At 39.7% G+C, this 26,969-nt stretch overlaps 1 protein-coding gene across 1 annotated transcript in view; it reads right to left on the reverse strand.

Annotated features, from left to right (window-relative positions):
- The window catches only part of ALK (ALK receptor tyrosine kinase), a 305,662-nt gene that overhangs the window by 196,594 nt on the left and 82,099 nt on the right, over nucleotides 1-26,969 (reverse strand). Inside the window, exons 2-3 of the mRNA XM_030268872.4 lie at nucleotides 26,653-26,772; nucleotides 15,321-15,485 (exon numbers count right to left, since the gene is read on the reverse strand). Coding sequence (XP_030124732.4) covers nucleotides 15,321-15,485; nucleotides 26,653-26,772 — 285 coding nt within the window. The remainder of the gene's footprint in view (nucleotides 1-15,320; nucleotides 15,486-26,652; nucleotides 26,773-26,969) is intronic.

A 26,969-nucleotide genomic window follows, 5' to 3' on the forward strand; every position in this document is an offset into this window, starting at 1 on the left:
AGGCATCACATTCTTCCTTACTTTATTCCACTATTATATTAGCAATGCCTTTCAGACCCATGTGGTCACATTTATTCCACTGCTTCTGTGTTTCCTCCACTGTCTAGAGGCAATGACTCATAAATTCTTGTATCAGTTGGTCCAAAAATCCTATGCCTTTCTCACTGCTCCTCCTTCAGGAGTTTCTCTCTTCAGCTTGTGAGACATGCACAGTTGCCCACACAGGCTTTCCAAAGGCAACCACAACTTGTTTGTATCCGAACAAGATAAGACATCTCCAGTCATAGAGCAAAAATTATAAAAATTATTTGGTTTTTAAGAGAAGGAAGCTAATTCAGGGAATTTGCTACTTGTCCGTGTTCCTAAATTATATCTTTCTTAAAGGAATAACAATAACAGTGTGAAATTCTTTAGCAGACAAGCCCTTCAAGAAAGCTGCTTTCTGGGTAAGAACAAAGGAAAGTTTTGTAAGAAACAGCTAATTCAATTGCTTGTTGCCTTAGTGCCCTGGTTATGTGGAGCTTGCACAATATGATTCTCATTGGAAAGAGAAGTCATGAGCCAGACAATCATTGGGCAAACTCAATAATGTTTATATTATTCAGATATAATCAGAACCTACTTATCACTGTAAGGTGTTTGAAAAGCACAGTGTTTATAGCAGGGGGCTTAGCACCCCCTTCTTCTATTTCAAGGCACAAAAGATAAAATCCTGAACTCTCCATTTCTTTGCAGATTTGATTAAACATACCACACTTCGCTGCAATCAAGGAAACCCAGCAGTAAATGTTTCTTTGTAACATTTTTTAACTAAATGCAGGTCAAGAATGTTCTCATTAACTTGCAAGAGTTATGAAAAAATGCCTCCGTATTTTAACATTCCTAAGACCCTTAGCTACAGTATTTGTACTTAATGAAAAAAAGAAGAGAGACTCCAGATTAAAAACAATCCGTTCTTACTGTAATCTAATAGACTCTGGATATCCCTGATGATAATCTCAACCTCACAAAACTCAATATTTCTTCTAATGCTTTTTCTACATTCAGAAATAAACCACATGCTACTCCCAGTCTAAATACCTGCCCATTCTTCCCTCAAGTACAAATGACTAATACACTCTTCATAGATTTGAAGTATTTGGCCTGCTTAAAAAAACCCTGTGATGTGAAAAGTTATACCTATTTCACTGGGTATTTTGTACTTTGCAAAGTAACAATCTCTTCTTTTTTTGATATAGCTAAAAAGTCATACTAGCAGAATAAACTAACATAATTTATCATTAATCCTCAGCCCTCCAGTCTTTACTGTGTCTCATTGTAATATGATTTCAATTCAGTAACTAAATGTATTTATTTTGAATTAAGATTCACAACTAGCCAAGGCAAATGCTAGTAAACCCATGGCCTGTATCATGATCTTGAGTCAAGAGAACGGGGAACAATAAATAGAAGTTTAATCCAGAAATGAGGTAGGATTTAACTCTTTTTCTGAAATCATTGCAGCAAGACCACTCTTAATGCATTTAGCAACAATTAATTCTCAAAGCCAAAACAGCTGCACATTGCTGATGCTCTCCAGATGCAAGGTAAGGAATTAAATCATGGGATAATTCAATTGGAAAATTGCTTGTAATTATGGAGAATGCAGCGTCTGCTTGCCTCCTCGTGGTGATTGGTAGTTGCTTTAAGAATAGTGAGGTAGTCTGTGCAATGCCTGGCGAATACAAATAAGTAGCTATGTTATGAGAAATCTCATTTAGTTTCACAAAGATATGGTTTTAACATGATTAAAACTGTATTTGCTGACATTAATGATAATCCATTTTCACTGTCCCATTACTGCCAACAGCCCAGAGTTGCACGCAGAACAGCAATATTCACTGACAGCACCTTCCCTCTGAAGGAACTCAGAGCTTTGCCAGCATGCAGAACATGGTCCCACTCTAAACAAGGACCCAAACAGGCTGGTGTGCCTCTCCTCATTTAAAATACGTGCATGCAAACAGCCTTGTTCTAGCAGGTCATTTAAATCTCTGATGCCACAAGGTTGAAAACTGCTGGAAATGAAGAATGGTGCTCCTTCACTTCAAGTATTAAAATTCTCAATAGTAACAGAGGAGAAGGCTGCCTTAAGGTCTAGTCAGAGACCCTCTAGTACTGACAGCATGGAATACCCAAAAGAAACTGGTCTTTTGGACTGACAGCTACCAGTGGAGAACAAGAGCCATCTTGTCATCTCTAAACTGAGCATGTATTCTGAAAATAACAGGATGATGCAGGGCTTTACCATCTTTTGTAGAATAATTTTACCAGAATCGATGTTAATTAGCATTACAACATGTGACAGGGTCTGCTCACTATTTTAAAATTGGCAAATCAAAAGACCAAATGGTTGCTGTGTGTGATCATATTCCTACAGAGTCAGTGACTGAATGGGAAAAACACCTAGAAATACTAATTTTTCTGTTTCATGGACTAACCATTAAAACACACAGCTCTCAGTGTGCAAAACTCCAGTTATGGTAGCAGTGGTTACTATGACATTACATTATCTCTTCTTTAGCTACTGAAATGTTTGCCTGATTTTTTTTCTTTCCTTATTACTTTAAAAAGCTTTAACAGAAAAACCATTAAGGAACAAGAGATCAATTATTTACAAGTTGCTTCACAAATCAATCACCCAGTATCAAAGCTAAAGTTGTTATTTTTAGTTGTTATTTTTAGTATTAACTACACAATAATTAAAATTTATTACAAAGTCACAACCTCTCATTAAGTTGCTGTCAATTGAAGGAAAAATTCCTCAAAAGCAATTTGTTTTCTTTAAAGTGATTGTAAAAAGATTCCCATCAATTAAAGAGACATCTGGTAATATGGAAAAGGTGATAAATTATTTCTTTTTCTCAGTGCTAGCACTTTGTAGACCAAAGGTAGTGCAGAAGAGAAATTCTAATGGTTTTATCTTGTCCTGAAAAGGAGAACAAACAGCCTTATGTGGGGTCACACAGACCAAATCCTGCAGAGATAAACCTTGCATTCCAATCTAACCAAGACTTTCAGCAAATTCTGTAAGTATTTGTGAAATCATAAGAAATAGAGAAGTCCTTTGCATGTTTTATTGCAGCAAAAGCCACCAGAAAATAAAACACCAAGCTAAAACAGCTTGCTGACACAAAAATGGCTTCCAGTGACACAATGCACATTTGTATCACCTTGTGGCAGTGTCAGGCTTCAAAATCCACCCCAGGCTTTAGCCCAACAATAAGAAACGGGGAGCAGCCTCAGCAATTTAACAAATAAACTTATTAAAAATGCGAGCTAGCAAAATGCCTCTTCCAGAAGTCTGTTCCCCTTCATCCAGCAATCCAAATGATACTTTCAAAGGACAATACCTGATAATAATCAGAGAAGGGCAACAGAGCAGGAAAGTGCCTCTTAGAAAACAGTTTTTAAGAAAAATCAGAAAAAAAAAAAAATCCTCCAGCAAAATACAACCCACACACAAATAAACAGGAAGCTTTGATTACGTTTGGGATTGAAAGAGGTTAATCTGCAGTTCACTCAAGTTTCTGCAGTTTGTATTGACAATAGTTTTAACAACAAGGAATTGTTTAGTAACTCAGTTTCATTTTTTAAAAGTTAAGCTTGCTGGTAAAACTAGCATACTAAGTAACCAATCAAGTAACCAACACATCTGTTAATTTTTGGAAGATGTTTAGGTCATTATTCATGCAATGCCCATTACCAGCTTCACGCTCGGGGTCAGTTTTGGTGCCCCACCCTCTGGAAGAGTCAATGGATATAACATTGACTGAGGCACATGGCAATCAATTTGTTACTCTGATGAAGTACATTTCATCTGCCGACCCACAAAGCACTCTGAAATGTATAATTTCATTCAGATAGAATAAAACCCCCAAAATATAGTAGAGAGTTAAAGGCATTGTCTCTAATGTGCCTCTTTTCCATACAGCCAATTTTTGTCTCAATTCAGGGACATTTCAGTCCAACTTCTCCATGCAGAAAAGCTCTGCACCCAAGGTAAGCAGTGCTTCACACCCATGTGAGGTCCCCCAGCTGGCTGGAGCTCAGTAATTTCAATTACACTTTGTTACTCACTCTGTAATGACAGCACAGCTCAAAGCACTGACCCTGCTCCAGCATTTTCTTACAGCTGCCCTTACCTGTCCAGACAAACACCTTCCCCTGTAAATCAGTGGAAAGAAATGGAAGCACCCAGCTTCACACAGCACTCATCTATTACACAATCATTCACCTAAGCACATCAGCAAATGCACAGCACCCATGTTATTGGAAGCACATTAGCTCTGCAAGGAAAACCTGAACACCGATTCCCAGCATTTCACCTGCAGTGTAACTCCCCTCAGCCATGGCAAAAGCCCACTGTACAACAGAACAGGAGGTGCTGTGTTAATGGAAACCAAGTTTCTAAATAATCAGCATTTTAACTTCTAATTCTTGAGCAATCTTTAATTTTAAGGCAATTGGGAGTAATACTGCTGAATCCAAGCTTCCCAACTATTCCAGAAGTTTCCATATTCAGTTCAGTCTGACATACAATAAAAATCACTTCTTATACAGCAAACACCTGCCATTAACCACCCATTTTGCAAGGTGCCCACAGAGAGAACTGTCTGCAGCAAGTCAAGCACCAACCCTGAAAATCCCTGGAGTACATTTTAATGATCCCTTGCTTCAAAGCCGTTACAATTATTGCCAGATTTTTTTCAGTGTAACTGGGATCCAGAATTTCTGATCTCTAATTAGCTGATCAAATCCTTCAAAGATAAAAACTCCTTCTACACCTTATTCATCTTTCTCTATTGATGGATAAGAAAACCAGCTACATATGCTACACTGCTAGTCATACTTAAATAAATATCCTTAAAGAAACTTGCTGTTAAAAACATTAATTGTTACTGTGCATTCAGCTGTTGCCCCAATTGCAAATGGCCTGGCATCTTCACTCAGAAGTTGATTTTAGAACATATTCCTGCTTAACAGATACCTCTTTGCCTTGGTTAGTCATTGAGAAGGTTATTACTTTGGGAGTAAGCCACAATTTCTGAATTAAGTTATACAGTATTTTGTAATATCATCTCTAATTCTTGCTTTTTACCCTTAATTAATAATAAAACAAAAATTAACTATCCAAGCTATTAGTTCCTCAGAAATCTTGATTTTCTAATAACATGGTAACACTGAATACATTGCCCTTAGACAGCTGGATAACTAAACCAATGACTACAAAATTAAAACAGCTTTCCCTCCTATGCAACTGGGGCACCGAGGCCACCAGAACAATATTTTCTTTTCCCCAGTCTGAGAAAGTTCAGTTTGTAGAATTCCAAGCTGTGCGTCACAGCAAATTTTCACCTCTAATGAAGTGACCTTGTTGACATGTAGGATGAACTCAGGCAGATGGGAAGAGCCTGCCCTATCAATACCTTGTAGTCTGAAAAGCTGTAATTTTTTAGAGCAGTCAAACAGAAAACAACCTCTGTCTCCCCATCAAATACCTTCACACCTTCAGTAAAAACACACAGAGTGGAATTAAACCTGCATCCTAATGTTGTTTTAACATGGGCTTTTGTTTCTTCCATGCTCTGAGTAAACACCTTGAAAACAGAACATCCTTGAACCTTCTGCTCAAAATCAATACTGAAGCTCTGCAGCTTGGGTTCTTCTCTGATAAACAAACCTACTGCAACAGGTGAAAAGGAGTCGTGATCTAACCTTTATTATGCTGTTTAAGTGCCTTGCAAAGTTCTAAATTACTGTCAGAAATGTCTATCTGTGGTGCACAGCAAAATGCTTCCCCCTTCAGTGCCTGACCTTTCCACTTCCTCACTGGAAGCACAGCAACATGTCCTCCACTAAAAGCAGCACACAAGGTGAATTAGTGTAGTTCAGTCCTTCATCAGGTTTATCCTTTTAGCACAGGCAATGCTAAGCTATAAATCTGCTGCTGCTGCTGTTTGAACATCTTTCCAAATGTGGGGAAATCTACTCATCGCCTTTTTTACTCATGCTTACATGAGATAATTTAGAAAGACAGCCTCTCCCACAAGAGTGGTTAGATCTGCTCACAGGCATAGAAAAAAAAAGCAGAACAATGGCTAACAGACTACTATTACATTTCTTAAATTCTTAAGGAAATGCCATTTAGAAGTAAGTGGTCCTCGCTTCTCTCATCTCTCTTGTGACACTGAAGCATTCAGCTAACAAGGCTGGCTTTCATTTGATTTTACAACTGATAGGAAGCATTAATGTGAATTATAAATGATTTTTTAAAAACAGAGTATTTTCATTTTAACAAAAGATAATTACTCGTATTTAACTCTTACAAAACCCCGTTTAGTTGGGGAAGGCGACAGATGAAGGCCAAGCATTTCCAAATTGCTTGCATTTGATAGATGAGAAAGCCTGAGCTGTTGAGACTAAAGGGACTCACAGGGACTTTGAGGAAGTGATTTCTTTACCATGAGTGGCACACACTATTTAATTTATTGCACAGAAAGGAAGTGCTGCTCAACAGAGGAGCAGGGTCTAGGACTGGAGGTCCCAAATCAACAAGGAGGTACTGTGGTATGTTCCCCAGCACAGTTACAACAGAGGGCCATGTTCTATTACTCCCTTCTGCTCACAGTCTCTGACACAGCCTGTCTGAAGAGTGAGAGAACAACTGGGGAAGTCCAGCCATCAGATTTCTTCTCTCTCCTGCTCTCCCAGTATGGCTGCTTCCATCTTCATGCATTACACCATCTGTTTAATCACTGTGTTCTCAAAACAAGCAAGAAAAGAAAACAGATGAAACTTCAGGGATAGCTTCTAGCTCATAATTGAAAGGATGATTATTTATTAGAATCTAGGCAAGTTGCTTGGGGCTGCCAAAACAGGCATTGCATGATATTACAAAATTTATTTTTTAAAGGTAGGAAACAGAATTCTCATTCAATATCTTATCTTTAACTCTGCAACCTTGTTTGGTTATTTTGAGTAGGATAAAATAAGGATGCTGAGTTTAAGATACTATATGAGAAAACTAAGCTCAGAGGCCCCACTCCCTTCAAGGTAAAGGTAAACAAAACTACTTCAGTGAGCTTTAATATTAACAATTTCTGTAAGATTTAACCTCTGAAGGCACACCCATGGAGCAAGCCAACTTCATGAAGAAAACACTGGGACCCAACAGGCCCCAGCAATTGTTAGTAGTGGTTAAGATGCAAGGGACACAAGTTTGGCACAGGGGGAACACAACTCACCTTGGGCTACTGATTTAACCACATTGGGCTTTAGTTTCTCTCTGACAACAGGGAGAAACCCTTCTCCCAACTCCTCAAAACCATACAAAACACCTTATTTAGTGGAGCATTCTCAGAGCCTCCTAGGTGAAGTGCTGGAGAAGCACAGGTTATTGTAGTATTTGGCAATGGATATAGTTAGAACATGCTTGGTAAGGATAGCCAAAATGTAGCCAAGGGGCTGCCAGGCTCACAGGGTCTTGCTGATACTTCTTTACCATACACTGCATTTTTGTGTACAGAGCCATATGTGTTAGCTATCATTGGCATGGTAAAAAACTACACAAAATACAAGAAGCAGGTAGGCTAGAAAGAAATCAAAACTACCAAATAATTTACTAATCCATTGAAGATTTTGTTGTTCAAGTATGAGTTCTCCATGCTTAAAAAGTTCAAATTAAAAAACCCTCTGAACACAACATGTACATGGAGATACACAAGCATTTTTTTGATAAAGGACATTGTCCCTATACTACAGAGGGAAAATAATTACATATGTGTGTTAATCCAGTAGTCTTTTCCTACAAAAAGGTCAAACACAATCAAGCGCAGGACACACTTCCCTCCAGCTGTCCTTTTAATATGCCTCGCATCTTGTCAAGGAGAAACTATCATTAGGAGTAAGAAAGAGACCATTTTACAACCTATTTGTTCTCATTGTCTCTGCCTTTTCTGGATAAACTTGTTGGAGTACATTAGTTGCAGGTATGCAGCAAGCCATTAGAGCATACTAACATCTGATGCACACTGAAATTAATTTTTCTTCTTCAGCGTGGGGAATAGACTGCTGGATGTTGTATGCAAGTCTTCACTGAATTAAGGAATGAACAAACAAGATTTCTAAAATCAACAAACCAAATCAAATGTGCCTCTCCACAGTCTGTATAAATACAAACCCACTCTATAAACAAACACACTGTCCTACAGAGAGACAATCATTTGCCTCTTTAGAGAAGGCTCATTAAAGGGAAATAATTTTGCAATGACAAAGCACAAGTATAGTCCTATTGAGAAGAGCAAGCTGCAAAATGCTAGGAACACCTGGTCCATTTTTTGTACTGACAGAGCATGAGCTGGAATCTGATCCTTATAAAAAGGCTGTGTTTTTCCTTCTGCAGAGCCCAGTGGACTCTAGAACCAAGTTTGGTTTGCATTTAGTGTCTTAATGTTGCATAAATTCCTATGGGTATGTGTTGTAACACTTGATACATTAATGCTGCCAAATTGAGTCTCAAAATCTAAATCTCATCTAGAACAGCCAGAACTATTTGCTGTAAATAATATTTTTAATTCTAAACCCCCTGTTTGTATACAAATAACTTGATAGTCATCCCTACAAACCCATAAATCTCTCATTTGCAGTAAGATTGAGGAATAATTTTCAGTCTGTGTTACTTCCAAACCTCACTTAATTCTTCTACTGTTTCACTTGTGATATGTAGCTCATTCTTCAACTCACACACAACAATCATTTCCACTGAGACACTGACTAAATCTTAAAGAGGAAAATAACTAATAGGAAGTTGAATCCCACTTGAACTAAGTGAAAGTACAGAAGTTCACAAATCTTCATGGGATACCTGCAGTTTATCTGAAGGCATATAAATAATAAAACTAGGGTGGCATCATATCATAGCAGTATTTTTTAAATTATTTTTTTAATTATTCAGCCATCTGGATTTAACCAGGATGATCCACATTCTTCTCCAGAATTAGAGAGCGGGATACAATAAACATTCAGGTCTGCAATGTTTTTTTGTCAAAATTTGTGACAGCTTTAAAAACATTTTTCCTCCAAATAGAAATTCTGAGAAAACAGTTCTTGGTTTGTTGTTCCTTTTTCCAGGCCTAAGGTGTCAAGATCTCAAACTCCATGTAATGATTTACTAAATAGAAATACCTCTGATATCTTGTTCAAAAGACACATAAGCTGGATCAATTCTACGAGATCAAGGCATATCCTCAAACCACTGTAAGAATAAATGCAAAGGGAAAACTTTTCTCAGTCTAGTGTGAGCCCAGCTACTTCTTTATTCTTTCCCCTGGTAAATAGCTATCTTCTTCTAAGAGAATTTCCCCCTGCCCCTTTTTTTTTTTTGTGGAATTTTAAGTGATACAAGTATTTTTTCTGCTTGAGTTTTACACGAAAAATAACTTATCACCTATTTATTTCTTGCAAGCCTACACTGATTTATACTCTATGTTTTGTTAATAAAGTGATAATCTGAAACAAAGTATTATTTACTATCTTTTATTATCCGCCTCATTCTTCTTTGTCTGAGGAATCATAAATTAAAGTCGACAGCCATTTTATAATCCTGCAGTTCATTATCACCATTTGCTAATATGCTCAGTGCCTTAGCCTTGCTCCATTTCTTTAGTAATAATTACAAGAATTAAAACCACATTAACACAATATGCAGATATTTCTTGTTTTAGAACTTACATAAGAGCTTTTCAACTAATCAGTGGCTGGTTAGGGCACTGTCCTCATTCATCTCCCACTTCCCCTGCCATCCTTCATGAAAGCTTAATCTGCATTTTCCATTAAGAAGTTGTCTCAACCAGAGTTCACGCTTGCACAGGGAGGCTTATTACTTTTTTGATTTTTATTTGGAATGGTGGTCATATCTCCACAACTTATCTCTTCATCTGAAATTTTTATCAAGCAGCTGCATATTTTCCTGGTCCTGAAATCTTCAAATCACAGAAGCAGAAAATCACTTACTTGATCTAGAATCACAAGATTTAAAAGAGGAGCAGACAGCCTGCTTGCATAACCATAGTCAGAAGCAGTCAGGACTCTAATCCTTCCCATTTAAAACTGCATTTATGGTTAGAAGCAGATCACTCTGACATTTGATCAGACCTGGACTCTGTTTGCATGCAGTTGTTTAGGGTCCAACTGCTACTGGTCCTGCCTCCTTAAATACAAAGGATTAACTTTGTATTAGTGGTTCTCTCTCTTCCTTGTATGATTCAACTCAGAACAAAGCCCCAGCTGTGGTCTCAGATCAGGGACCACAACTACTGCCTGCCAAAGTCCCTGGGCTACACAGCATTGCAGGAAGCTGAGACAGTGCTTCTCTGGTGGAAGGAAAAGACCAGCACTGCAGTAAGGTAACAGGAGAGGTGATTTCTGAAATGTCCCAATTGCTGATGGCTCTTAAACCATTCCTGATGGATGTCAAACTCAGTGCTGTATCCTAGAGGCCCCCACAGTACAGAAAACTCTGGGTTTGACTCAAGAGTCTCGAGGCATAGAATTCATGGCTGGTTTGACCCATTTCAGAGTTATCAGAGAGGCAAATGACTCTTGAGCATGACAAAAAAACACATCCACACAGCTAAAAGAGCAACTTCCTTGGTATACAAACTCCTTCCTTCTAACCACAGACTGGGTTATCTCACCTGCCTCCTTAGGAAATACTGCCACAGCTGCATGATCTCCAGTGCCTCATGTTTCATTACAATAGACTGCAGTGCATTTGCTGGTATAATATATTATGAAGGGTCATGAATAATTAAAAATTAATCACACTTGTCAAAATAAATAAATGCAGTCAGTGATACAGAATGCTTGAATTTTTAATAGCATCCTCTTGCTTATTCATGAATTAAAAGAGGTCTTGTAATCCACAATGGATTGCCTACTCATTGCAGCATGTACAGGCCCAATTCAGATCCCAACAGTGGAGGTTTTCCTGTCAGTCGTTAGCACATCAGTGGAACTTTAACCTTACATCTCTCACCCTGCAGAAAGTTACATAAGCTAGGCTTTGAAATGTGAATAACTCCAGCAGATCTTCAGGGACCTAGCTGGCAGATACACCAGTGATTCTCTCACTCACTGACCCACTTATAAGATGGGGGGAAACAGAGGAGAGTGAAGCATTTTGGCACAAGTTTAAAAAATAAAAACCTTGATAGTCTCCCTAATCTACATTCCTATAGGTAAACAGTCCTGCAGTTATTCCTACAAAATAGTCAAAATTTTTGCATGGTTTGATAGCATTCCCAAGGCTTGAACAAAAGAGCAAATAATAGTAAATGTTTAAACGGCAACTTTTCTCTGACTCTCTAAACCAGTCTAAAGCTGTTAATGCGTTTCTATCTTTTTTCAAAGGGAACCTAAGCCTGGGCTGGGAGGCCAGCCAGGAACACACCACCACACCAACCCTATCAGACCAAAGGGCCGTTAACTTTCAATATTTGGCTCTGAGAAGAGACAGCTGGAAATAGGAAATGAAAAAGAATATATGAACAGGGAGAGCAAACAGTTATCCCTCACCACCTCTGGACTTCTGGGACAAGTCACATGAGGACTTTCTGGGTCAGAAAAGGTTCTATAGAGAATTTAGTAGCTGCAACTATTTCTCTTCTCTGCACATATCCTGTCAATTTGCACAGCCACAGAAGATCACAGCATCAACAATACCCTGGGAAGAAAGTTCCACAGTTTCACTGTTAAATACTGAGGGATCTCCTTTTGTTTTGCCTGACATCTAATAATTTCGCTTGATGCTGTTCAATACTGTATTAGAAGAAATATCAAATATTCCTTCTGTACTCAACCTTTCAGGCCTTTACCTTGGGAGTTTATAAACCTTTATACATATTTTATAAATTTCTGATTTCTATACAACCCTGCATGTATTCCTTTAGATGCTTCTTGCAGGCAGAGTAGCACTAGTCAATTTAAATGTTCCTAGAAGACAACCATAACATACTTTATCATCTTTGTTTCCATTCTTTTAAAAACTTTCCCAGCTGTGGTAAAAGATTTTCAATGCATGGAATCTAGAACAGAAGACCAAGTTCTAAATACAGCTGCCCCACACATTTATACTACAGCATACTGTTCCTACTTTCTACTCCCATCCCAGTAAGCTCCCAAACTACATTTATTTAGTGACTGCTACTGAGGTGATGCTTTCACAGCTCTATTCTTACACTTAAATCAGCTTAAATGACAGTAACCAGCTCAGAATCTGTCTGCATATATACCAAGCACTGATTGTGTCTCCTACCACCTCAATTCAAATAACCTGCACTAAATTTCACCTGCCACTATTAGCTGGTTAAGCATCCCTTTTCAATTCCTTGCAAACCAGACCTTCAATCTTTTACCCTGAATAATTTAATATCAAACTCTGCCACCTCACCATCTATTACTATCCAGAAGATCAATGATTTGTGTGACACTACTGCTGAACATGCCAACTGAGTGGATTGCTCAGCTGTCACTGCAACCAGATGCTGAGACACCAGGAGTTAGCTCTTCCTCTAGGAGGCTTAATCCATGCTGACTTCTTCTGATTTCTTGATACTGAGCTGTATCATGCTGCTGGGACAGGAGCAAAAATACAGAAATTCTTCCAGTGTGTCTCTTTGGGAGATCTACCAATGATTTTCCACTGAATGTTTTACAGAAACTCATGTGAAGCCTAATGAATTATACCAGAGGCATTTGTCTCTATCAATGTCTTGCCATGACTTGATAACCAAGTGACAAGGATGAGCTAAACCATCCCAAAATCTAGTTAAGCTATCTGTTTATCTCTGTGCATTACTGTCTGCAAAGGAGATGAAATGAGATTGAGATAATTGCACGTACAATTTGCAGGAAACAGTGGGGGTTGGAACTACTGTGCTTAATTATTTCAGATTGAAACAGACCACACAACTATCTGTGCCAAACAGCTGCAATTAAAGTGATTTAAAATAGAAAGATGCTAGCTCCAAGTGTTGATTTTCAAATGAGTCTTTATACATGCAAAAGTTACAATCATCGATGAGTTGCAGACCTACAGCTCTACTGAGAAAAAATTACTACTATGTCCAACATGCCTGGTAATTTTAAAAAGCAAGACCACACATACACAAGTAAATAAACCACACAAAATAATCCACCCTAATACCCCACAAATCTAAATCTAATCAATCAATTTGACATTGGTTAGCTGCCCCTCAGAATAGAAGAAAACAGCAGAACGCAAGTTTCAGCCTAAATTGCCTATATTCCAGATGAGAACCCTCAACCTTTGGGCTTAGAAATAGAATTTTAACCCAATAGGCAATTGGAAATCATCAACTAATACCACCTTTGGCTTTGGGTGGCAGGGCCAGCCAACAGTCTCCCCTTCTTCTGATTTGATAGATATAAAAAACTGAGTTAGACAAAGGTATAACTTTACTAGAAAGGATCCAAAAGAATCATACATTGACAACATGTAGCACCCTGGGATCCTGGCCAGGCTCTTTACCTGGAACAATACATTTACTTCCTTTGGGCTCTCCCCTCTACTCCAGGAAAATGACAGCTATCCTTCTCAATTCCAAACAAGGTTTTATCTCCTAAATTTCAGGGGCAGACAGTTTGCACTAGAATTTAAGAAGAACAAAACAAATTCTGATTTACCTCAAACTTTCCCTGAACTGTACCTCAGTAGGAAGCAATTCAGTCTGCGTGTGGATGTTTATTGATGTGGAAATTAGAAGGTATTTGCATGCAGCACAAATGTGGTCCATCTGCTTTACACACGACACAGATCACACCAAAAAGACTTGGTCTACTGATGAATCAATGGGCCTTAAAAGTTAATTTATAATAGCTATCTGGGGAAAAGTACTGTACTATTGGTATGGATGAGAAAACAGAATATGAATGAAAGCAGCACAGAAAATTTCCTCAATATTTGCCTGAACATAAGAACTGTCACGAGCAGTCAAGACTGCATCTCCACAAAGTCAAATTCCATCTCCAACGCTGGCTCCTTAGAAAAGAATTCTTTCACTTGCAGCCTTTTGTGTAAGAGGTTTCTAGACTCTAAACAGACTATTGAATTAAACATCCAGTGATAAATGTATTCTGCAAGAATTCATCTGATCTTTCTTTAAACTTACACACACTTCTGGCCCCACAACATTAATTTGTGTATTTTATTAGCACCAATTCAGGTACTACATGAAAAATGTCTCAGCTTGCTTGTTCTAAACCTGGAACACACCAACTTCACAGCTGCTTTCTAATGCTCATCAGCCTGTTTTTTAAAGACCTCTAACCCCTGTCAGTGGAGATTGAATAGAGAATCTTTGTCTGTTTTTTTCCTACTATGAGAACTGTTCCATATCCCTTGAAATTTTTGTTGTCCTTCCTGACATTTCTTTGTTTTCTGGATAAAGTTTAATTCCCCCATTTTCATTTTTGTGGATCCATTCTCATCAACACCAGCTTCCAGAGAGAAGTTCCAAGCAGGTGTCACTAACAGCTGAAAGAATGTTAAGAATTTTTCTGCTTTCCCAGGATTAGAACAGCACAAATATATCTAAAAATCTTTTCAGAACTTACAATCTTAATGAAATATGCTGCTGCTCACAGATATGATCATGAGCAGGAAAAGTAATTTTTTCCAAGGAAAAAAAAAAAAAAGTCTGCTGCACTCCCCTCTTTTGAGACCTCCTAGCTCTCTTTAGAGACAGGATCTTTTTTTCTTATATTAAGGACAAAACCTATCTTTGTTTTCTTACCAAACAGAGAACCTAAGCCCAGGATGGAAGGATTTTGCCTAAAATGGTCTGCAAACACACAAGTGGTAAATGGGACCGAGAGCAAAGATAAGGCCAGACTCTTTCAAACACTGAATGACCTTAAACATGAGCACCATAGTACAGTTTTCATCCAAATATTAGCCATGGCATGGGCCAGTCCAATTCAGATTTTACATATTTGATATTTTGCTTCTGAAATGTATGATAGATTCTGCATTTAGGTGAAAACAGATGTCTGCTGTGCAGAATGAATCCCTTTTGCTTGTCAATTTGTTTTCACTTACTGTCTGTCAGAGCAAAGGGATTATAGCTGTCTTTAGCACTTCAGGGGAACACATTTGTTTGGGCAAATTTTTGGTTTTTTCTGTTATGATTATTTTAGGGGGTAGAAGGGTATTTTAGTTTAGAACTAGCCAGTACTGATGGCAGATGTATTCATCTTACCTTTGGGTGTGCTCTCAGAGTGATCTGTCCCCGGCCCATCTGGGAGGTTTAGCTGGAAGATTTCCTCTGCATTCAGTCTGACCCAGGCATTGTTGGGGGTTTCCTGAGCTTTTGAGGTAAAGGAATATTCCAGCTCACAAGGAGATTCAAAGTTGCAGTCAAATACTGGAAAAAGAAAATGGACACAAAACACGCCAGGTTAATTAAATCCAGTGTCTTCTGTGCTCGAAGGTAGCTACACATACATGTGCATGCACATTCATTTTATACTTCAGTAAGTTAGGGCTTGATTTTTTCCATAATAAGGTAAAAATAAATAGGGAATTCCATAAACAGACAGACAAAAATGGGCCCCACAGGGAGGTTCATTGTGGAGGCAGCAGCAAATCAAAAGGAATGCCCAAGAGCCAGTAATTCCCCTTCAGGACAGGTCAAAGGACAGCTCAGGCTAAAGTGGAGGAAGACATCTTCTGGATTGAAAGGACAATAGCTTAGTCAATGGATGAAATGGGACAGAAAGCCAATCTCTTCCAGATTATGCTTCAAATTGATGCTTCAATTGATGCTGCTTCATATTCAACCAGGACCATTAGTGGGTAAAGAGTCCTAACATGATTCACACCTCTGTTCCACCCCAGTGAGCACAGGTCTCTACAAAGAGAGTAATCTATCCTGAGCATTTGGAACATGCTGGAAGCTATAGGGACTGTACCCCAGGAGGTGACATTCTGACCCCCAGGGTTTGAAACTCTTTCCTGAGACAACAGAAGCAGCAAAAACCCGGCCACTACTGCAGAACTTCAGCCTCCAGCACAGCCAGCAACTGCCTCCGACAGAGATTTCTCTTTTTGAGATGTTTCTCTGGAAAAAACCATTACCCATTACAACTGCGATTAACTTCCCAGTGTCCAGTTTACCATCACACCATAGGTCAAGTTGCTTAACACAACATGCAGTGACAACCTGCAAGAATTTAATTGCCAAGATCATTCAATTTTCTGGAATGCCCAGTATACATTTGCTTTTGTTACCATAGTCAGCACTCAACACAATATTCAGTAAGAGAAAGACAGTTTTATATCTAACTCAGTGTTTCTAAAGAAGCTAGATCCATTTGAAAAAGCCAAGGGAAAAAACACAGCTGCTCCTTGGAGTAGTCTGCACTTTCTGTCTTGCCACACTATGCAGGTGAAACAAATAGTCTGAACCAACCTTAGTGAAATTAACTGATTTTTTAAACTTCAATTACATTCTCTGTTAAACACCTAATTTCTTCTTTGTGGGCACAGATTTATGTAGTTCAACCTATTCTCCTGGTGATAAAATATTTTCTAATCTGAAGGTTAATACTGTTGCCCTCTTGCTATACTTTTCCCAGCTAATTTCCCTTTTTCAGAGCAAGCTGTAAGGAATAGAGTATTTTTTCCAGTTTATATCTGATTTTCTTAACCAAGTGCTTTATCATTCACTCAGCATTTTAAATACTTCACAACACCCAGGAAAGCATAGAACATAAGGAGTCCATTTACACCACAGGCAGAAGGAACAAGGATTACACACATTTCCTTAAATCTGAATGTACAAGTTCCTACTCTCTTCAGGCCCTTAAGTTATCAATATAAATTTCATGATACATGAAGCATACTTCAATTTGGGCAGCTATGGATATATTAATGCAGTTTACTGCTGCAATATCATATCCAAACCTCAGACCACTTATTTCTAGTCCCTTAGATGCTCTTAAAAACAAAAACAAAAACACCCAAAAACAAACCCAGAAAGCAAAAACGAAACCAAATATTTTTTTAACTCAAGTGTTAGGAGTCTGTTAAGCTTTGCACCTAAGCCCAGATGAACAAAAGAGCAACCAAACACTGAACTATAGTTTACAGAACATATATTATCTCTACCAACCACAGGGAACACTTCGAGCACTATGTGTTTTAAGGCACCGTCAAAAAAAATATGGAGGGGAGAAACACGGCTCATACAAGGATTTTTTTGATGGAACTCACTGGATGACAAATGGGAAAGTCCAGGCCAAGGACCACACATGGCAAAAACAATAATTTCAAATCAACTGTTTCATTCTTTGTGCACTTCTCCCGATCAATCTTGTATTTTCTTTAGCTTTCCAGCAGTTGCTGCTTGCTTCCCCTCCTCTGGGGAGGGGAACAGCTGCTGGGAACAGAAGCCTTTGTGCTCTCTAACCCTCTTGACCCAAGCAGAGGGGCCCTTCATGGATGTGCAAAGGCATTCTCATTCTCCTCTCCAGTCCCCCTGACTGTCTGATGGAGGTGCCACAAGAATTCAATGGCCAGCTCTGCTCCTTGCTTTGCTCCCACTTGCCAGAATCCCCATCTCAAAAGAGAGCTATCAATCACTTGTGGAGTCCTTAACACAGCAGGCCTCTGACCTACAACTGGTACAACTTAATTGGGGTAAATGATTAAATACCAGGCACTGCTCATGACCAGTGCTATGACCCCTGCAGACAGCCAAAGCCTCTGCCTGGAGCAGAGAAAGTAAAGGAAGAAAAGGCAAGCAGCAATGCCATTTCCTTCCCTCACAATGAAAGGCCTGCAGAGAGCAGGCATGATCTAACATGCCTGCTGTGGTCACACTGGATGTCCTTCACAGCAGGTTTTTCCTTGGAAAAGAGGGAGACTGTTTGGCTCACACATCCCACAGTGTCTGTGATTCAGTGGAAACACGCTTGCAACTTTTACATGACTCAAGAATTCCTTCACATCTCCAGAATATCTGGACTTTTTACAAGATCTTAGTTAAAATACTCCTGTATCAGACACAAATTTCAGGGCTATTATCCTATTCAGTACAAAGAAATCATGACAAAGAAATACTATCTGATGCAACACAAAAATCCATGCAAACAGCATCCAGTCTTCCAAGGCTAACAGTAACTTCCTACCCTCAGGCTTTCCTTCTTCCACAATGTCCTTCACTATCGACAGTGTAATATGCCTCATAAAAAAAAGAATTATATTTTTTTTTTCACTGAGAAGCTGGTCTTGGTGTGTTAGCTATTACAAGATCACATAAGCCACACTTGCAAATACAAAACCCACATAATACTTGAATTGCTGCCACAAATCACCTGCCATTTTTTACACCTCTGCATAAAAAATTAGTGTTTCTCTTTCCTTTTTCACTTTTGTCTTAACATTTAAAGGCTACACCAAGTTTATTGTTTCCTTGCCCAGTTAAGCACAGAAAGCAGTAGCAATGTGCCTTTGGAAGCTGTATAAAGCCTAGTCTGCCTTTTTTTTTTTTAACTGAAAAAGGAAACACTTCAGGAAAGGGAATTAAAATTAACAAAACTTCCAGTGGTTATTTTTTTAAACCCACTATCAATATAAATTGACCCAGTACAGAGCTTTTGGACTTTAATATTGTGCCAATTCAGTAATGTGGGGAGATTTTTTTATGACTTCTGTTGATTTTCTAAAAGAGATGCTGCAGAAATTTAAACCAAGTACAGACATTTATGTCAGAGCTATAGTGACACTAAAGATCCTAAATGCTCTACAGGAGTTTAAGATCCATATAGAAAAAAAAATAGCAGAGTCTCTTCTTAAATAATAAAAAAACCCCAAAACAGAACAAAAAACTCTTTGTCCAATAATCTCTTTTATCTGCAACTACTGGGCATGAGAGAGGCAGAACAGATAATTTATTAGAAGTCGATTTCATCATCATTACACCTTTAAAGAAGAAACAAAAGTGATGCTCATGATCAAAATGAGATTAAAACCTCTTTAAGTAAGGCTGTAGATATAAATCAGTTCAGCTTTTGTTATGTAAAAAGATACAGACTATCAACCACAGACTGAAAAGCCAATTAAGCTACTATTCAATTAAAAAGACACTGGAATCTCTGTATGTCTGATTATGCTAGAGCCTTGTGAGTGTTTCAATTTATTTATTTTTTTATCAACATACCTAACAACAATAATTTGTGCACAGATAACTAAAATATTTGGCAACCACATCTGTTTCAATTGAACTTTTTAGAGCTTTCTAATAAATAAATGTCTTAAAATAGTACTATAAGTAATACACCAAAGCACAGTAATCAGTGGGAAATATTCTTTTACATTGCAGCAGGTCAGATTATGGATCTTCCACTTTTGGGCCATCTTGGATCATTTGTGTAACCACACATCACAGCAATATACCTTATTTAGAACAAAAATAACCTAATACTGAGAGATAGATAAAACCCCTGCTCTTGTTAAGAAACTACTCCAATTATCCTTTCCTCAGCTGCCCAACAAAAGATTTAAACTTGGTCTAAACCACCTCTCCTTTTAACCACAAAAACCTTACCACCAGATAGCTTCCTCTTAGACCTCTCCTTCCTAGTTCTACACCTGTGTGACTTTAAAAGGCCCTTTTACCTCCTGGGCTGCTGACTCTTATAAATCACTCCTCCTCAATTACTGCCAGCTGGGCACACTTCTGAAAGGGTGTGGTTGCTTTCTCACCGCTCTGCCACAGCCAAGGGGGCAGAGAGATGTTCTCTGTTCTCAGCAGGACCAGCTCAGTGAGCTACATCCTCACTGGTGCCTCATCAGCTTGCACATGACTAATTTCTACTACATCTACAGCCAAATGCACAATGTAAAGGTCACTCACACTGATCAAGTCAGGACCACAATCTCCCTCAAGAACTCTTTCAGCAGCAACAATTGCAGCAGCCGTGTAGAAGCAGATAAAATATTCTTGCACAGGATGTCTTTTTTCAATACAAATATTGACAGATATTCCTTGTGGAGGAGACATAATTTAAATTGTGTAGTAGAGATCTGCTCTGCTGAGTGAGCTTTGAGACCTCCATCAATACCCACTAACCTCTATTTTACTCATGTTATAAGGCCTATACGCTTTTAATTTATGACAGGGAAATGACAAATTGATTTTCCAGTTATTAATCCTAGTGACAGAGCCAGTTCCTAAAGCCTTCCCATTCCCTCTGAGTACAAAAGGGCACAGGGCATTCAATCTAAGGGTTTCAATTGCCTCATCAGGCCTTTCTGAATGTCTATTCTCCAAAACAGGGTGCACCTGTGGGGTACCACAAAGAAGCCTGCAGTGATAAGTATTTCTCCCTGAAAATAGAACATAAATAGGAGACACTGTGCTCTCTGGCTGTCAGCTCACCTCCCTGATGAACATCCAGGAGGACCCAAATACAGGCCAGGTCCCTGGAAGTGAGAATTTCTTACTGGCACAAAGAAAAGATGAACCTTCTTGTAAATTAATCCCTGGTGCTGTATTTTAGCTTTGCAACTGGAGGCACAGCAGCAATTTAAAATAAGGGAATCTACCACAGGATGGAAAGGGCACAGCAGAAGAGCCCAAAGGAAAAGGGAAAAGGTATTGGCAGTCACACAAATTCAAGAGCAAAAACAATTGCAAGGCTTAACTGCCTTGTTCCTGCTGAGCAAGCAAGTCAGAAGAGACAATTTCACCTATTTCCTTCCATTGTCTAGCCCTGAGAAAGGGCAAACTGCACATTTTAAGGGATGCTTATGTCACATGTGCCCTGCCAGGCACCCTGGGTCTTACTACCCTTAGCAAATGCCTGTGCCAACAATCACTGCCTGCTCCTTGGGCTGCTGCTCCAGGAGCTCACAAACGTGAGAGCAGCAGCATGTCCTGGCAGGGGACATTGGGACCTGGGGAGGCACTCGATGAGCCCCACATTCAGCACAGCTTTGGGGTCCATCCCGTCTGATGAGCCTCAGTCACCTGCGAGTGCAGCAGTGAGATCAGCTGGGCACCACGCCAGCTCCTCTTCCTGCCCTGAGACACGGCCTGTGCTCACCAGGGACCTCCTTTTCATTTCAAGCTACTTAGCATGAGTTAGCTTATCGCTCTCTGCGTCCTTCCTCTGCCACCAGCAGGTGTCTGATGCCCTGACCTTGAAATTAGTGACAGGACTGCTGCTGTACCCTCACAGGGCTTCAAGGGCTCCTCAGAGCTGGCTGCCTGCGAGGAAGGGTTCAGTGGGGCTGGTTTCTCCCCAGCACCCAGGAGTGGAGGCTGTGGTCAAGGCTGGTAGCGCCAGCACTGCTTGTCCCTTCGATGCCCACCTTGAAGGAAAACCACTCAGGTTTCCTTTGGAAGGGGATTTAAGCTTAGATTGCATTCTGTAGAAAAAGTTTTAGGGGAGCAACACCCCGGGGAATATCCCAGCAACATCCTGGGAAGGGTGCTTGGGCCTGGATGCCCAGCACAGAACAAGCTGCCTGCCTCCCTGTGGAGCCCAGAGCTCCCCTCATGCCAGATGCACTTAAATGAATCCTCTGGGGAGTGAGCCACGATGGATGAGCCACTGCTTAGAGAAAACAGCAATAATGCAGCTATTCATTTATTTGTTAAGAGAATCGTAAAAATGACAGCATCTACTTTATATCCACCCAGCCCCTCAGCGTGCACCAGGGACTGAATCACCAAAATCTCTGACAGCTGCTTTGTTCAGTGAAAATCAAACTACAAAGAAAGGGCCAGGACTCCTTCATCAATCAATTATAAGCACAGTCTTTCAAGACAGCTACAGAGAGAGGTGTGAGGAAGGGGTGTTGGGAGAACAACTAGCAACAGCTCTCAGTTTTCATTCCTCCTGCTCCAAGAAGTGTCAGAGCTCATTCTCCACTGAAGAAATATTTGTCCACCAAGTCTCCCATGCATGTAGCAAAAAACAATACATGAAAGTGCATTTCTAATGCCAGTTCTGGCCAAAAAAAATGAAGTACTGACTAACAGCAGTTGTTAGAAAACATGCTCCAGTTGGCACAAAACAGTAGTTGGATGAAGTGTCATATTTTGTCAATTCATACAAGGAACCTCTTGCATGAATTTCAAAAGACCTCTAGAGAAAATAAGTACTTCAGGGATGGGGGGAAAAGACATTTGTTGTCTTACTGTGTGTTATTCTATTATTGAAAAATGTTGAGCTGTCACAGACATATTATCTGTAGATGAAAGATGATATAAGGAAAAGAAAGTTAAAATTTCTCCCTAATAAGATTTTTTTCTTCCTTCTTGCTTGACACAGCCTTTAGTTGAGGTAGGCAGATGCTGTGCTTCCTGACTTTCCTCCTTTTGGATTTCAGCACCACTGCACATAGCCAAAATACCATCTAACTGTTAAACAAGAATTCCTGCAAACATATACAGGGTCACATCATCTGCTATTTTATATGGAGCAATTCTATTAATGTGGTGTGAGTAACTGCTGTTAACTGAAGCCTTGCCCTATTCCATTCATAATGCTATTTCCAAACCACATTAGAATACTTGTAAGATTGCAAGAAGGATGTGTTTGAATTAAGATGACACATCACTTTCCCAGTATCTTTACTAAGAAAGCATTGATTCAGTTTTCCTCTGGGATGAAGCAGCATTCTCCTTTCTCTCCTCCTGACTTTATCTCACCTCTGAACAGGATCTTGCTGTAACAATCAGTTTGTATCCATACATCTCACTATGCCACGCTGAGCCAAGAATCACAACAGCTTCATCATTCTGAAGATGTCAGTAGTAGTCTGATTTGTTGTAGAATTATGAAACAAGTAGTCATGGGATGCTAACTGCAACATGAATTCATCTGCCTGGTGCCCTCTTTCTCTCCATCTTCCCTTTCATTTGATGTTCAGACTCACTGAGTTTTGTGGCAGCAGTGTATATCTGGTACCCAACTGACATGAATGAAATGGTGCATATGACCTACCAGGGGAAAAAAAATTAATCATCTGACACCTTTCTGAGCAACTGCCATGCCACTGAGCATAAAATACATAGTAAAAATGACCCCAAATTATCCCACAGTAAAGTTAGTCCAATGCATTTTTAGGTTTTTTTTTGGGCAGCAAACCAAATTCAGGAAATTAGGAACACATCACAGACGACATTCCATTAGAAAGTGTTAAAAAAAAAACCCAACAACTTTGTCAAATTAGTTTTCTGAAGACATAGAGCTGAGTGAAATTATTAATAAGTTGTTAATAGAGGCCATGCTGTGGATTAGGCTTTTAGTACCTATTAAATCAAAGCTGTGAATAATTATGCATTCTTGCAGGCGTGTGTTCCTCCTCACTGCTGAACTCACCTTCTCTAGATGTTTTTAAGCACAATAGTGACTAGGCAGCCAAATTTGCTCTCACTCTGAGTTTTAGTCCCAGTTGACTTTGCCATCCAAACCCCACTATTTCCTAAACTTTAGGGAGGGCGGGGCAAAAAATAGATCCGTAAACTAAATAACCCGAGAGAGGTACTTCAATACTTTGCCCAGTGCTGGTTCAGAGCAGCCAAGGAGTTCAGCTGCTACTGGACAATGTGGCAAAGAGACGCAAAGCCAGCCCAGTAATATAAGAACAGTTAAAATGAAAAAGTCAACTCCAGCAATCCAGCATGGCAACCTTAGGCCTGTTATTCATATGAAACATGTTTTTCTTTCAAAGGGTTGAATTGCATTTGATTTTTTCTGCAACCAATAGCACTTTCCACAGTTGCCACCACACCCTGCCAGGATCATGCTCCAGGTGCAGGGTTGTTGTCTGGCCCAGAGACTTGGAGAGGAAGGGGCAGAGAGGGATGTGTTAACTGCAGGAAGGTCTGGAGGGGCAGCTGTCGTCTGGAACCGCTATTACACAAGCTTATAAGATTTTATGTAGTGGACAATTGATTTCTTATAGAATACCTGTACAGAAGAGAAAATTAACATTCAACCAGCTAGGACAAGAAATGAAATATGTGGCTGGGTGCAGTTAATCATGTAAGCCTCAGGACAGAGATCCATCAGATCTGCAAATGGGAGATTAATACGCTACCATAAGTCCACATATGCAGAATGCATTAAAATTTGTTCTAGCCACAGGAAACAGTCTGAGTGTACCTCGTGAGAACAAAAAGATATAAAAAATTTGGAGATTTAAAGTCTCTTCCTGCCTCACAGGTTGAATTCCCAGATAATTTTGACTTCACAGGCGATTTTCTGAAAGGCAGGTGGATTTTGCATCTCTGAAATGCCTGATGATTAATCAATGCTTGGATTTAGACAAATCTAAAAAAATCTCTAGACAAAATAGTAAAATGTCTTGTGAATGCACCTCTGAAGTATCTTCTTGTTCCAGAGATTATCCTTGGGATTTCTGCCTATGGCTTCAAAGATATCATCAGGCACTGTTCCTGCCAGAACTACCAAAGAGAATCTGTCAGAATCTTTAATTCTGAGCAAAAGAGAAGAGAACTTAGTTGGACAGAGGAAGAAAGACACCACGTACCAATTTACTCACTCTTTCAATCAGAGATTTCTCCAACAGCAGAACGCAGAAGAAGTGTAATTAAGACAACTAATATTGCCCCACTCCAGCAATGTCAGCCAGTTAATTAGATGGGTCCCATCAGATGATCAGGCAAACAAAGTTTTGATAGAAGTTATTGGGCACTCTGTAATCAGTCACACTGGGAGCAGTAAGGAAAGCTGACAGAAAAAGAAATCACTCTAGTAATAAAAGGCTGCTGGGTTTTATTTCTGCTTATGATTTATGGTGTGATTTTGGATTAACCACTAATCAGAAGGCTGGGTCCTGGGACAGGAGTACTCACCTAGAGCTTGGATGGTCCAACTTTGTCTTCTTCCTCACCCTGCCGAGTCCCTGCATGACCTTCACAAAGCCATGTGGACCCAGGGTCAGTAATCAGCTGCTGAAAGGAACTGTCCACCCCATCATGGACAGAGCAGCTCGGAACAGAAATGCAGCTCCCTGGGAAGTTTACTAATTAACATGCCAGTGGCTATAAGCTGAAGGTATGCAGAGGCATAGAAGTTTTAAGAAATGTCATCTTAGTCTTGGGCTATGGCTACGGGCTCTGCTGCACATACACACACCAGTCCTCTGGGGGCTGCAAAGCTCAAGTGGCAGGAAGTGTCTGCACAGTGATGTTCCACCTGAAATGTGTGCCTTCCAGGGCTACTACCCTTTAATGAAATTTAATTCAATTAAAATAAAGGCTACTACCCTTTAATTTAAATTTTTGTAAATGTTAAATTGCAAAGCTAGAAAGAGAAAATTATTCCTGCCTCTCTTCAAGATTCTCCAGAAATTTCAAGGTGCGTGTCCTAAATTACACCTGAGGGAGAAAATATTTTAGACTTGTCCTGAGTGAATACTGTATTTTATGTAATACTTCATCAAATTCCTGCCTTTCCTTGCAAAACAAATGGTTGGAATATGGTAGGATTTGGTCTTGTGCAATCAGCTAAAATCATCATAAATCATTTCTGCTGAAATGGAGTACATCTATCTCCATGTGATGCTGTCAGATGGAATCAGAGTCCTAGCTTTTAAGAACAAAGCCTTCCCTTAGAATAGTATTACTGAGAAACTGAAAGAGTTTAGGAAGAAGTAATAAAGGATAAATTAAAAATCATTCTTGCAACTTCTGAGAAACCAAGTAAGGGAAAAAAAGATTGTACTACTGTTGCTTCCAAAATGAAATTGGTGTGTCCTCATCACTCAAGCAGATACAACAGCTAGGAGCAGATATTGTATGCCACTGGAAAGAATATATATTGCACACATAAAAGGCTGCAACATAAATTTGAAGAAATATGGGGCTCCTTCATATAGGTAGGTCAAACTTTTCCCTCAAGCAGATAATTACAGGCTTGGGGTGAGTAAATCTTATTAGCCTCTCAGCACCTTATCTCCCTGCATAGAGACTGGTAGTAGATATATAGTAGATATATTCTACTGCAGTCACTTTCTGGATTGCACGTTAGATATTGCCTCATGCGGTCCACACCTAACTGTGGCCATTGTACTTCACAGTGGGATGGCCATGGATAGGTCATACCAGAGAACAGATGAAAGCACATGCTCAGATTTTGGAAGGGATGGGTGTTAGAAAAGGAGACGAGAAGCAAAAAGTTCAGTACACAGCTCCTCTCTTTGTAATATTAGAGAATTTCAATATACCACTCAAATATTATAGTCTGGGCTCTTGCTTTGGAGGGAGCAGGGCAGGCTGGGGCAGCCCAGGTCACCAGGCACCTCCATAGAGCTGGCAATGACCCCAGGCTGGGCTGGAATGGGACTCCTGAGCCTTTGGGCAAGGTGGGGGGGGAAAGTCCCTGGGGCAGCTGGTAAGGGGCACTGAGGCTTACTAGTGCCCTCAGAGGCTGCCAGTAGGGGTGTTTTATCACAAAACATTTGACTTGTGTTGCTTTACTCCAGTATTACACCAAAACCTTAGGCAGGGAGTTGCACCCTCTTGAGGATAACATATTCATGCTACTCACTGTGTCGTCCTCTGTGGGGGAAGAAAGGGGATGTATCTCTCATGACCCAGGTCAAGTTCCAAGCAGAGTAGCCAGGAGGAAGAGGAGGGCTCCTTGCTCTGTGATCCAAAGGGCTCGGACCTTTCATTAAAAAAAAAAAGAAGTCAAGAAAGAAAAGCCCATTAGGTATCATGTCGCAGTTTGCATGCTACACATCACATGCAAAGAACTTAAGCAGCTTTATTGACCATATGCAATAAACACCAATTTTCAACTACTTCTTGGTTGGTTCTTCCCGCCTGATCTGTGCATGCAGAGGGACACAGGACAGTCATTGC

Source organism: Taeniopygia guttata, chromosome 3, assembly GCF_048771995.1.
Source record: "Taeniopygia guttata chromosome 3, bTaeGut7.mat, whole genome shotgun sequence".
In the NCBI taxonomy this organism is placed as follows: domain Eukaryota; kingdom Metazoa; phylum Chordata; class Aves; order Passeriformes; family Estrildidae; genus Taeniopygia; species Taeniopygia guttata.